This window comes from Rhincodon typus, chromosome 18 (assembly GCF_021869965.1).
Source record: "Rhincodon typus isolate 14 chromosome 18, sRhiTyp1.1, whole genome shotgun sequence".
Taxonomy (NCBI): domain Eukaryota; kingdom Metazoa; phylum Chordata; class Chondrichthyes; order Orectolobiformes; family Rhincodontidae; genus Rhincodon; species Rhincodon typus.
Window position 1 is genome coordinate 53,679,040 of NC_063349.1, and position 13,906 is coordinate 53,692,945.

The following is a 13,906-nucleotide window of genomic DNA, read 5'->3' on the forward strand; positions in this document are numbered from 1 at the left end:
CCCCCTTGATCTGTCCGTCCTCCCTGGACTGACCTATCTCCTCCCTAACTCCCCACCTACACTCACCTTTACTGGGTCTATCCCCGCTTCTTTGACCTGTCTGTTTCCTCTCCACCTATCTTCTCCTCTATCCATCTTCTATCCGCCTCCCACTCTCTCCCTATTTATTTCAGAACCCCCTTCCCCTCCCCCATTTCTGAAGAAGGGTCTAGGCCCAAAACATCAATTTTCCTGCTCCTATGATGCTGCTTGGCCTGCTGTGTTCATCCAGCTCTACACCCTCCCTGAATGGCCTACCTGTCTCCTTCTAAAACTATTCCCCTTTGTTCTGGACCCCTCTACCATGGAGGCGATTGTAATGCCACTGGCCCTGAATAATGCTGTAGGGACTTGGGTTCAAATCCCAGTATGGTAGTTAGTGACTGTGTAATCCAGTTAATTGATCTGGAATTGAAAGCTATCCTCATAATGATGACTGGAGCCATCAATTCTCATAAAAACAAAGCAGGTTTGCTAAAAGTTCACAGGGTCACTGGAAGCGAAAGTTTAACTCTGCTTTCACTCCACAGATGCTGCCAGGCCTACTGAGTTTCTCCGGCATTTCTTATATTTTAGATATCCAACCTTTATTACAGCTCTGTGTCTGTGACTATGGTGTCCCTTTAAATATTTTGAACAACTTTGAAAAGATCAACCTTTAACATCCTCCTGAATGCAAGGGCGGTGAGATCTCTTCCAAAATTAACCTGTTAAACCCTGTTTCAAATCTGTGTGATGGGGGAATAAGTGGTGACTGAACCTTGCATTATTCCATCAGATAAGAAAGCGAGATATAGCCAGAGATGGTCGAGGCAAGCTGTGAAACACACAGAAATATGGCTCATCTGAAAACCAGGTGAAAGAAGGTAAATTCGGTAATTCTGTAGTGGGTGGCATTGTCAGATTATCTGTGCTGGGTATGACGGAATGAGGAGGAGGGGCTGGGGGCTGGAAGTGTTAGCCATTAAATAAAGACCAGGTTTTATCGCCGAGGCTCTCTCTAATCTTGTTTCAAAGTATCCTGGCTCTGGGGCTGGAGAAGAGCCACTCTTAGGCGCCCCAAGGCAAGCAGCTGGATAGATTTAGAAAGATCTCTGGATGCTTCCTCCTTGTTGAGATCTCCGCTCCTGTGAGGAATTCACAAGGGGCTATAAACTGAACTGCCAGTTGTTTTCTCTCTCTCTCTCTTTCTAGTTGCAACAGAACAGTGTGACTGCCAACAGCGCTGTGAAAAAGCATCAGAGCCTCAGACAGAAGACATTGACTCCAGTTTGCTGACAGCCACCAGTACTGCCCTGGCCGAGAGCAAAACCCCCCCACGCCCCCGTGTCTGTGTCCGGATTTCCTAGCGATGCTGTGAAGCTGGGGATGTGTTGCTGATGGTCTCCAGAGTCTTTCTGTCTCCTCAGGACCAAGTCTCCACTTCAGCCGCGTTCTTGGAGCTCGCTTGCAGTCCTGAGCAATCCTGACCGAGGAGAAAGAACCGGGAGATGATGGACTAGGAGCTCACTCACACACACATACACCCACACGCAATGGCACCCGCGATCTTCAGGACTCTCCTCGCACTTTTTCACATCGCCCAAGGTAAACGGCGCCTCCTTTGCCCGGGGTCTGACAGAGCCCGGAGTTAGACACGGAGTGAACTGGGGAAGGGCCAGGGGGTGGGGGGCTTCATACCCAGTGTAGGGAGATGTGTGCATGCACCCTAGAGGGACAGGCAAGAAGGAACCTTATCCCCAGGTCCAGAGACTCAGCGGTGAACACATTATTAGACAAACAGATAGATGGAGCGAACAGCTAGAGGGGAACAGGCATTTACCAACCTGCATTAATTTACTAACCCGCTGTATGTGGACAAGAGCTTTGTAGATGTACAAGGGACTTACCTCATATAGGGTTAACACTGATTTTCATCCTATATCTGGACAAGGGCTTTCACACTATTATGTAAAAGGGGCTTAAACAATAATATAAACATTAATTTAACACCTTAGAAATGAAACGTGTTTTAATGCTCTATAGATGTACAGGGTGCTTAAACCACATACGTTGATTTTTCATTCTACATTTGGACAAGTGCTTTCGCACTCTATAGATGTCCAGAAGATTTAAACAACATATAGATTAACACGAATTTCACACCTTACATATGGACGTGCTTTAATACTCTACAAATGTACAAGGACCTTAAACAACGTACTGGTAAGCCTTGGCTCAACACAATATATGGGTGTGCTTTAACACTCTATAGAAATACAAGGCTTAAACAATATATAGATTAGCATTAATTTAACACCCTATATATGGGCAAAGACTTTAATACTTAATAGTTGCACAAGGGCCTTAAACAACAGATTAGATTAGCATTGATTTAACATCCTTTAATATCCTGCTGGCTAATCAAACCAGTGTCAGTTTCAAACCGAAGCGTTTCCTATTTCCGAGAGTGTACTTTTTGTTGGTGCTGTTTCTAATGCACCCCTCAGTAATATTGGACAGAAGGCGATTTAAGGAGACTGGAAATACGATTCAATGGAAATGCTTTGGGAACAGAAGCAAGATTCATTCAGTTGCAGTCGCCTCTATTCCGCTGCCTCAATTTTTAGCAATGTGAAAGTTAATAAAAAAAATGTAAGAACGGGCGACTGCGGCTGAGTTTTGTTTCTGTTGTCTGGAATTGGTCGGGTCTCTAGTTTGAATCAGTGATTGCTTCTCATCCCAGTTTAGCGGCGATGACTGGTTAATAGCTGCTTGATGTCAGTTTCAGGATTTGGCGTTCATCCAACCCAGGAAATTGACGTTTTCGCCGCATTGCAACTCAGTGATTCAACCGACGGCATCGTCCAGGTCCTAGGATTCCACAATGGAAGCCGGGCGTTTCTATTCCAAGGTAACTACTGCCCCGCCCCTGTCACCAGGCTAACTGAGTCCTCATCCATCCCCAGAAGGAATGCTGTAGTTACACGCGTGGGCTGGAGTACACGAATTCAAGAGTAATGTGAGGTTAAAAAAAACAAAATACTGAAATCTGAAATGCTAACAGAGAATGCTGGAGAAACTCAGCAGTTCTGGCAGCATCTGTGGAGAGAGAAAAACAGAGTTCATGCTTCAAACCCAGTATTACTCTTTTTCAAAACAGAATATTGAACTGAACTTTCAGTTCTGCATAAGGGTCATACCACACTTGTAGCATTAACTCTGTCAGACCTGCTGAGTGTATAAATGTAGCGTTAATCCAGAGAGAGACTGCGTTTGTATAAGATTAAAATATCAAAGCAAAACAAAAGAATCGGGAGCCCTTTCTGCTTCCGAACGAAACACATCAATGATTTATGGAAACTTTCCTTGCGCTAGAAAGATCCATTAAAATTAGCGCAAGCGATAAACCTTGTCCCTGGCGTTTTCTTTGTACTGAGAACACAGAGACCAGGCTAGCCCAGCGGGTAAATACATCATCCAGACCTCGGAAACAAAACGCGTACCCCTCAATGAGTTGGCAAATACTGCGTGACAATTGGAAACAGAACAAAAAAAAATCCTACAGAGGAAAACATCTTTGTTTGCACACAATTGGACAGAACAATTTTTGACAGGATCTGTTGTATTAAACCTAGTTATCCTTCTCGTTAAATAAGCTGGAGCGATCCTAGATCCTTTCTGGGAAGGTTTCTTATTTAGATTACAGTGTATACTACTTATTACCATCCGCTTTCCCGGGTGGGGACTGGGGGGTTATGATATTGACAGTTGTGTGGAGGCCGGCTCAATAAAGCTTTCATAAGATTTGGAGGGCTGCAGTTTACATTTTAAAAATTATCTTTGTGTGAGATGGCAAGACCATTTTCTTTTTGCCTAACCCTAATTGCCCCAGAAGGCAGTTAAAGAGTCACCCACTTTGCATGGGGTCAGGAGTCACATGTACGCCAGACCAGGTGAGGACGGCGGATTTCCTTCCCTGAAGAACATTAATGAACCTGATGGGGTTTTATGACAACAGTCCTCATTGTCAAAAACCAGATTTCTATTGAATTTCACCATCTGCCATGGTGGGGTTTGAACCTGTGTCTCATTATCAGTTTGAATGTCTCAGTGGTAATCCACTGACATTACCTCCACCTCCCCATATAGTCAATGACATATTGGCCTAAAAGCAAATGGAAGATGTTTCAGTAGAACATACAGCATGCTCTTCATCCCATCATATCCGTGCCAACCATGATGCTATTCTAAACTAATCCCATCAACTGCTCATGGTCCATATCCCTCTCTTCCTGCTGGCTCATGCATCTGTCTAAATGCCTCTTAAATGCTTTTGTATCTGCTTCTACCACCGTCACTAGTAGGTTATTCCAGGCACTTTCCACTCTCTGTGTAAAAAAACCTGCCTTGCATGTCTCCTTTAAACCTTCCTCCTCTCATCTTAAACCTATGCCCCCTAGTATTTGATTTTTCCATGCTGGGGAAAAAAAGACTCTGACTATCCACCCTATCCACTCCTTTCATAATTTTATATACTTCTATCAGGCCACCCCTCAGCCTCCAATGCTCTGGCAAAAACAATCCAAATTTGTCCAACCTCTCCTTATAGTTAATACACTCCAATACAGGCAACATCCTGGTAAACCTCTTTTGCACCATCTCCAAAACTTCCACATTCTTTCGATTTAATTAGTTTGATTTAATTTATCATTATCACATGTACTTTGAGTGCTATCCAGACAAATCACACTTTACATAGGTATATCAGGGTAATAGAACAGAATGCAGAATATAGTATTCCAGCTGCAGGGAAAGATCAGCTCTAATATATGAAAGGTCCATTCATAAGTCTGACAATAGCAGGGAAGAAGCTGTTCTTGAATTTGTTGGTATGTGTTTTCAAACTTTTGTATCTTCTGCCTGATGGAAAAGGGTGGAAAAGAGTATAGCCAGGGTGGGAGGGGTCTTTGATTATGTTGGTTGCTTTCCCAAGGCAGCGGGAAGTCTGGATGGAGTCAATGGATGGAAGGCTGGTTTACGTGATGGAGTGGGCTGTGTTCATAAGTCTCTGTAATTTCTTGTTGTCTTGGGCAGAGCAGTTGTCATACCAAGCTGTGATGCAGCCGGATAGGCTGACTTTCTGTGGCACATCTATAAAAATTGGGAAGAGTCATTGTGGATGTGCCAAATTTCCTTAGCCTTCTGAGGAAGCAGAGGCATTGCTTTCTTGACTGTAGCATCGATATGGATGAACCAGGGCATCCTGTGGCGACCAGGACTGCACACAATACTCCAAATGTGACGTAACTAAAATTTTATAAAGTAACAGTGATTTTAAAATAACCAACTTAAAATATTAGCATTCCTGATTGTATGAGCTTACTGCGCACAATTTGACTCCTACACATTGTAACAATGACCACATTGCAAGATATTTAATTTAGCTGTGACATGATAGCTTTGGGATGTTATGAATTTGTGAAAGTTGGAACACCACTATCAGTTTCTCCTTTTCTCAACACAAGGCAGCAGTAAGATTAACTTTTCTTAGATGTAGCAATCTAACCTCTATACATTGGAACAAAAACAGAAATTGCTGGAGAAACTCAGTAGGTCCAGCAGATCCTGTGGAGAGAAAACAGAGTTAATATTTTGAGTCCTGTGGCCCTTCCTCAGAACTGGTTCAGAGTTCTGATGAAGGGTGACTGGACCTGAAATGTTAGCTCTGCTTTCTCTCCACAGATGCTGCCAGACCTGCTGAGTTTCTCCAGAAATTTCTGTTTTTGTTTCAGATTTCCAGCATCTGCAGATCTGTAATTCTTTGGTTTACTCCATACACTGGAGACTTCAGCAAGCATTTAATATTAACTGCCACTTACAGCTCTGCTTCCCTTCCCTTGGAAATAATGTTAACTGCTTTTACTAAGCAAAGTTTGGTTGATAACAGTTGAGTGAAACACCTTGGAATGTATTACTTCAATAAAGGACCCATATAAATGTAAGATGTTGTTACAAGTGATCAGAACTAAATCAAAATGGCGGACAAATGCAATTTTGGTGTAGGCACGTTAGCCATAACTTCATTCTCAGAGAGTGGATATTGCTGGCAAAGCTTATATTTATTTCACAACTTGAATTGCTGTTGAGACAGTGATGGGAGAGAATGTGTTCAGATGGTAGTGATGGTTGAAAAGGTGGCAGGGGGCAGAAGTGGGAATGGGGATAGGGCCAAAGTAATGATTGCTTTCCCCCGCAAAATTGGAAAAAATGATGTTACAAACCATTTCAGCTTGATTATTACAGAATTTGCAATAACATTCAGCTTACTGCACGTTCTACTGAATATGATTGCTACAGTCTTGATACTTACAAAATACATTCCATATTAGGCATGCAGCCCATGGGCAAATGTTGGAAATTATCCAAAATGCAATAGAAATAAGCTTTTACTGTCTTTACCATATTCCAGTCTGAAGTACCATGATATATTTTTAATTGTTTTGATTCTTTATAAAGCACATGGCTTGAAGCATTCCACAGCCTCCAGCCCCTTAGTGTACTTTGGCTGACAGGCCATGGACTGTGAACTTTCCTCATTATATTCCTCCAATGATTGCCCCAATCTTTAGTACATCCCTCAGCATGTAGTCCTTTGGAATTTGTCTGTCTGCAACAAGGCCAACTCTTTGCACTGGAAGACCAGCAAACTGTGAACAGACCAAAAAGCATCTTGCATAGAGTTGAGAGATTGTCGGAACTGCAGATGCTGGAGAATCTGAGATAACCAGGTGTAGAGCTGGATGAACACAGCAGGCCAAGCAGCATCAGAGGAGCAGGAAAGCTGATGTTTCTGGCCTAGACCCAGAAGGGTCTCCGAAACATCAGCTTTCTTGCTCCTCTGATGCTGCTTGGCCCGCTGTGTTCATCCAGCTCTACACCTTGTTATCTTGCATAGAGTTGATGCTTTTCCAGGTCTTGTTGATGTTTGTCTTGGTGGGCACCCTTGGGAACAGAGAACCCTCATCATGGAGTGCTTGTCATAAACCTTGGCAAAAACCATTGCATCTGTCTTCAAACCTTCATTGCAAAGGCATATTCTACATGGAGTTGAACAACAATCTCTTACTCACTACATCCTACATGGGGTCAAAATGTGCAGGGGGAGGTGTGAGACTCTGAGCATGCGGAATGGATCTGACAGAAAGGGCATTTCTTACCGCCAGCCAAACAATGCTTTGATGCTTGTTTGCAAGTTCAGGCAATGAGATATTCTGCCAAATGTATTTGGCAAAGGTCTCAATATAAGGGATGAAACGGACAGGAGAGACAGGGCAGGCTTTGCTGATTTCAGATTTGATCAGAAAGTTTTATGTTTCCCACCTGTTGATTGAAACTGCATCCCATTTGTGTAGAGCAGTATCATCCAATTGTGAATAACATGCACAAACTGCATTTTGGAGACCACATCTGTCAATGAGGTCTGTAATATTCTGTTAAAGTCCTTCTTCTGGTCCAGGGTAATGAGGCAGGTATCCACCTTCCTGTCCCTGTATCTCTCAGAGACCTTCTTGTGAGGGTGAATTGACAACTCCACAGCAGACCTGACCCAGTTGGAGTTCCCAGTCGTGAACCATTTCAACTCCCCCTCTCACTCCTCAGACGACATGTCCATCCTGGGCCTCCCGCAGTGCCACAACGATGCTACTCAAAGGTTGCAGGAACAGCAACTCATATTCCGCTTGGGAACACTGCAGCCGAATGGTATCAATGTGGACTTCACAAGCTTCAAAATCTCCCCTCGCCCTACCGCAATCCAAAACCAGCCCAGCTCGTCCCCGCCTCCCTAACCTGTTCTTCCTCCCACCTATCCCCTCCTCCCACCTCAAGCCCCACCCCCATCTCCTACCTACTAGCCTCATCCCACCCCCTTGACCTGTCCGTCCTCCCTGGACTGATCTATCTCCTCCCTACCTCCCCACCTACACTCACCTTTACTGGCTCCATCCCTGCCTCTTTGACCTGTCTGTCTCCTCTCCACCTATCTTCTCCTCTATCCATCTTCTATCCGCCTCCCACTCTCTCCCTATTTATTTCAGAAATCCCTTTCCCTCCCCCATTTCTGAAGAAGGGTCTAGGCCCGAAACGTCAGCCTTCCTGCTCCTCTGATGCTGCTTGGCCTGCTGTGTTCATTCAGCTCTACACCTTGTTATCTCTGACCCAATTGGAAATGCCTTTGGCTGGAATGCTGGACTTAACATGTGAGATGAGCCATCAATTTTAAATTTCCTCCTTGTCCTTTTTGCACTTGTAGATGAAGGTGACGATGCTTTTCCTCAAAGATTCACACATTCTGCTGCATAGAAATGTCCTCTTGCAGCCTCTAGCTGCCCTTGGCCAAACAAGTCCCACAGAGATGAATATAGCTTGGCCCAAGAGACAATGCTTCTGAGAAGTTTACTTTCTTGAAGGACATTCAGCTCATCCAGAATTGGCAGTTTGTCAAGGCTCTCCCATGTTCTGTGATCTAAGACCTTGGTGATAGAGGTCTGGAATGACTGGGTGGTCATTTTCTCTGTGGGGTTCTCATCAGACAGTCTTGCATAAAAATATTCCCTGATCTTTGCACTGTCAGACTGTGATGCCTTTACTGAGCACTGCTTCCTTCAGACTGCTGATCACAGATTTCTCTCTCTCTGCATACCTGCTGGAAGAAGGATGGTATGATGGCTCAACGGTTAACGTTACTGCCCCACAACGCCAGGGACTTGAGAGCTCAATTCCAGCTTCGGTCGACTCTCTGCCTGGAGTTTGCCTGTTCTCTCCATGTCTGTGCGGGTTTTCTTTGGGACAGAGTCTGAAGACTCCTGAGCCATTGAGAGAAAGAAATTCACTCAGTTCTGTTGTAAATAAGTTTAGAAAATGGATTTCTCACTTCAGTAAGTTTTTGATTGGCCGGAAGACAGGCTTCATGTCCAATTAAGGGCTCCATGGGGTGTTGAAGCTGAAAGGCTAATCAGATGCTGTCCCACCCTGAGAGAGGCAATTGTCTGTGGTATAACCAACTGATAGGGCTTCACGATATGAAGGTGTCCTCTCAGCCCCTTTTCAAACAGATTAATTTAAGAAAATCACACAGAAAAAGTGACCAGGCCGTCACTGGGTATGTCTAGGTCTGGGTCTGGGTTGGTGGAATAGGAGGTAGGTGGTGGGGTGGAGGCCGAAGCTGGCACACAGGATAAGTTTTGACTTAATCCCTGTAGACCTGTCTGGAGAAGTAGCACCCCAGCCTGGCACTCCTCAGGGCAGTTTCCATCTCACTTCCCTCCTTCACAAATGCCCCCGCACTCCCTACCTCACCCCATTGCATCAGAAAACTGGTGACCAAACACAAGATCACAGTGACCTCCTTAATCCATCTTTAACAAGGTACCAAATGCCCTCACTGTAAACAACCAATGTTGGAGATCACCGCAGGTCAGATAGCATCCAGTGAGAGAGAGAGCAAGCTAACGTTTTGAGCATAGATGCTGCGATCTCCAGCATTGGTTGTTTTCAGCACAGACCAGTATCTGCAGTCATTTGCTCCAACAAATACCCTCAATTGCTTGCCTGCCAATTGGGGAGGTGGGTGGTATTTCTGAGTGAAGAAAACACATTAAATGTGGAAAATAGAGCCCTGAAACTGACATGTTTCAGCCAGGGCTGGAATTTCCAGACCTCCCTCCCACCTCTGCCTACATCCTTGATCTCTCTGGGGCCCACAAAATCAGTCCTGTACCTTTATTTCTAAAGCCAATTAACCCATACGCCTTCCTAAGCCAGCTTCAAAGACTTGCACATGTACATTGCCAGGTCTTTGTTCCTGCACCACTTTTGAAATTGTACCACACTGTCTATATTGTCACTCCATGCTCTTCCAACCAAAATGAATTACATCAGACATCTCTATGCTACACTTCATTTCTCATATGCCTGTTTGTTTTACCGGTTTGTCCTTGTTCTTCTGAATTTGTTATAATCCTGCAATTTTTTTTTACTATATTCATGTGTTTTGTATCATCTGCAAATTAGGCTTTTATATACAATTTCAGATTTTTATTATATATCAAAAGGTGCTACATATTTTCCTCCAGTTTAAGAAACAATTGTTCACCATTACTTTCTATATTCCACCTCCTCCTTAATTTCATATCCACGCAGACGCTGTCCCTTTAATCCCATGAGCTTCAATTGTGCTGAGTGGCTGATTATCTGGCGTTATATGAAAAGCCCTTTGAAAGTCCATACATTTATCATCTACATTACACTCATCAATCGTCTCCATTACTTCATGAAAGAACTCAATCCAGTTAGTCAAACATGATTTGCCTTTAAGAATCTGTGTTGCTTTCATTTGTTAACCCACTTTTTTCCACTGAATTAATTCTTCTCGACATTTCCCCATGCCAGTACCAAGCCAGGTGGCTGGTAGTTGCCAGATTTATATCCCTTCCCTTTTTTGAACAGGGTGTAACATTTTCAAGACTTTAGTCTTCCAGCGCTGCTCCCATAACTAAGGAAGATTGTGGTTCCAGCCTCTGTAAATCCCATCATTTCTTCCCTCAGCAACTGGGAATGGATTGGGTATTTTTTTCTATGTTGAGCTCTGCCCATCCCATGCTTCTTTTTCATTAATTTTTATTTTATTCATTTCTCTGCTGTCTCTTCCTTTGCAATGATATTGGCGACAGCTTCTTTAGTAAGACAAATACAGGGTGGTCATTTAATACCTCATCCATGACATCTGTTTCCACGTAAAAGTTTCCTTTTCAGACTCCGCTCATTCCTTATCTGAATAGATATTTATGAACATATGTTAAAGTTCCTTCAATATCGCCCACTAAATCAATTCTCATACACCATTTGGTCCTTTGCAATTCCTTTTTGTGCTTTTTGCCTTCAGCTTCAATGACGTTAACTGGCTACAAACACGGTAGCCAGCATAAACCTCCAATTTTTATTACATGTTAATCTCTATTTCTTTTACTCATTTACAGAGGTCTAGCTTTGCAAATCCTTTCTTTCACCCAATGGAATGTACCAGGTCTGAACCTGAACTCCATCATGTTTGAAGATCTCCCATTGCTCATTAACTAATTTACCTCCCAACCTGACTCTATTCCACCTTGACTCGGACACTTTATAACCCAATGAAATTAACTCCCTCTGATTGAACGTTTTCACATTTAATTTTTACTCATCCACTTCCATAACTACCTGAAATCTAATAATCCTGGGATCACTGTTTCTCAAATGCTCTCCCAATGAAACAAGCACCTGCCTCACTTCTTTCCCCAGAACTAGATCCAATCCTTCTCCTTTCCCTTTTTGGCTGGCAACAGGATGATCAAAGAAATTATTTTGTTACACATTTTAGGAATTCCTTCTTCCCTTTGCTCTTTGCACCATTTTCTCAGACTTTATTAGGATCATGGAAGTCTGCTTTTATTGTTACTGCAATGGTGTTGTATCTCACCACAATTTCTCTGCAAAACTTCCTCAACTATCTCCTTCTCATTATTTGGTGACCTGTAATATATAAACCGGTGTTGTAACAGCATCTCTATTGTTCCTTGTTTCTGATCAAATAGACTCTATGTCTGATTTCTCAAGTAAATTATCCCTTTCAAATATGTTGCATTATCTTTGATGGACATTACTATTTAGTACCTCTTTCTTTCCTTCCTTACCTTACTCAAAGTAGGAGGCAGTTTGTTTAGCTGGCTGGATGGATAGCATGTTGTTCAGAATAATGCCAACAGCATGGGTGTTTGATTCCTCCTCTGGCTAAGGTAGACTTGAGACCTGCAGCCTTATCCCACTCAGAGCCTGGAAGGCATTAGGAAATGGCACAGGCTGAAACCTCAGTGTACAATGAGCCAAGGACCCAACTGAGTGAATGATCTTTCATTGATACATCTTGGCCAGGGATACTAAGGCTGAGATTTAGAGCTCCATGCACTAAGCATGGGGATGGGAGTCTCCAAGGGCAACTGACTCCCTACTTCTACTAGTGAGAAAGCTCACCTGATCCAGCTCCAAATAGCTATTGACCAGCAAGCATCTTGAGCCTTGGTACTGAAGCCCCCCACTTCTCCAGACTCCAACAAACCAGGACAGGTTGACCACTCCAGGGTCCTAGAGATTACTGCCAGAGCCCCAGGCCTTCGAGGCTTCAATGGCAAGAATGTCAGATGGGATGGGATTTGCGAAGAAATAGGGGTCTGTTACAAGGGCAGGGCTGGCATTCTGCAGCCACTCCCTTGTCTCTCTTATCTTTACTCTTTATCCCCCAGATTAGGGCAACTATGGTGGCCCTGCGGGCCTGTTCACCTGGTTTCCCAGTTGGGAACTGGGCACTTTTCTCACTTGCCAGGAAGGCAGGCAATTTTGCCGGTAGTAAGTTGAGGCCTGCAAGTGGTTGTTAGTTTGTGATGAGTCGAGGAGGGTCCCCATTGACCTTCTTGCCCAACATTTAATTGTTGAGGAGCCACAATGAAGGCAGGTATCTCACTGGGGACAACTTGCCCTTTTGACACCTTCCACACCACTGCCAGGGAGGAGAACGTAACGTGTTTATCCTTGCCCTTCTTTGAATGTGGTCTCAGTTCTTCAATTTATTTCATAATCTTATGTGATCACGTGAAGCTGTACCTCTCCAACTTTATTTACAATGCTCCATATATTTTCACTCAATCTAAATCTATGTTTGTCTACTCTTCACCTCCTCCCATCTGAAAAGTTGAGTCTCTGGGTCCATTCTTCATTTTAATGGTATTTGTCTCTCCTTTATGACCTTCAACTCCTTTGTACACCTTATACCTTCTCCCCAATGTATTATCCTATTGTTTTTGTAACATTAATTTAAACCATCTCCCACGGCACCACTTAACCTCTGTATATGGCCATTGATCACAGTCCTGTCACAGTGTAACCTGCCCATTTTGGTTGTTCCTTACCAGAACTGGCCCTATTGAGCACTTCATTGCATTCTAAGGCATAATATTGGTGCAAAGTGGATGGTGAATTTGCCAACAGCAGTGACTGCATTCCAAAAGTAACTCAATGAAGGTAATTTTCACTTGAGACTGGGACAGAGGAAGTACAAATCAGTAGCAGATCAGTCACCAGCGATAAACCCTGCTTTATTTTTCTTTCCCTGTGAAAATAAAAACATAATAAACAGAAGCAGGAGTAGGCCATTCAGCCCCTCGATCCTGCTCTGCCATCTGATACAATCATGGTTGATCTCATCTCAGCCTCAATTCCACTTTCCTACCTGCTCTTCATCCTTTTTAATCCATTCCTAATTAAAAATCTGTCTATCAAACCTCCTTAAATTTATTCAGTGTCCCAACATCCACGTTCTGGGATAGTGAATTCCACAGATCGATGGCCCTTTTGGAGAAGTAATTTCTCGTCAACTCTGTCTTAAATCTGCCACCTGTTATCCTAATAAAAGGTCCTTTCATTCGAGATAGCCACTCGTGAGGAAACATCCTTTCTACGTCTACTTTGTCAATCCCCTTTAGCATCCTTTATACCTCCTCTCAATTCTTCTAAACTCCAGAGAGATTAGGCCAAAACTGCTTAATCTCTCTTTGTAAGACAAACCCCTCACCTCTGGAATGAATAGAAAACTAAATGGAGCACTTTACGTCACCACAAAAAGCTGACAACTGTCCCTGTTGTGTAAAGTCCTTTGAGAATTTTCAACTTTAAAAAACCACTCCATAAACATGTAGGCAGTTTGTTTTTTGCTCTGTGAAAGCCTTGGCTTGTGCTGCCAAAGTTAAGGTAACAATTCTGTTTTCATGAACTTGGGGTTGACTGTTTAGAAACAGGA

At 43.4% G+C, this 13,906-nt stretch overlaps 1 protein-coding gene across 1 annotated transcript in view; it reads left to right on the forward strand.

The window, feature by feature from the left end:
• The first annotated feature begins 1,028 nt into the window (after positions 1-1,028).
• The window catches only part of LOC109928903 (protein kinase C-binding protein NELL2-like), a 223,256-nt gene continuing 210,378 nt past the window's right edge, over positions 1,029-13,906 (forward strand). The window contains exons 1-2 of the mRNA XM_048607573.1: positions 1,029-1,626; positions 2,804-2,932. Coding sequence (XP_048463530.1) covers positions 1,575-1,626; positions 2,804-2,932 — 181 coding nt within the window. The 5' untranslated portion in view covers positions 1,029-1,574. The remainder of the gene's footprint in view (positions 1,627-2,803; positions 2,933-13,906) is intronic.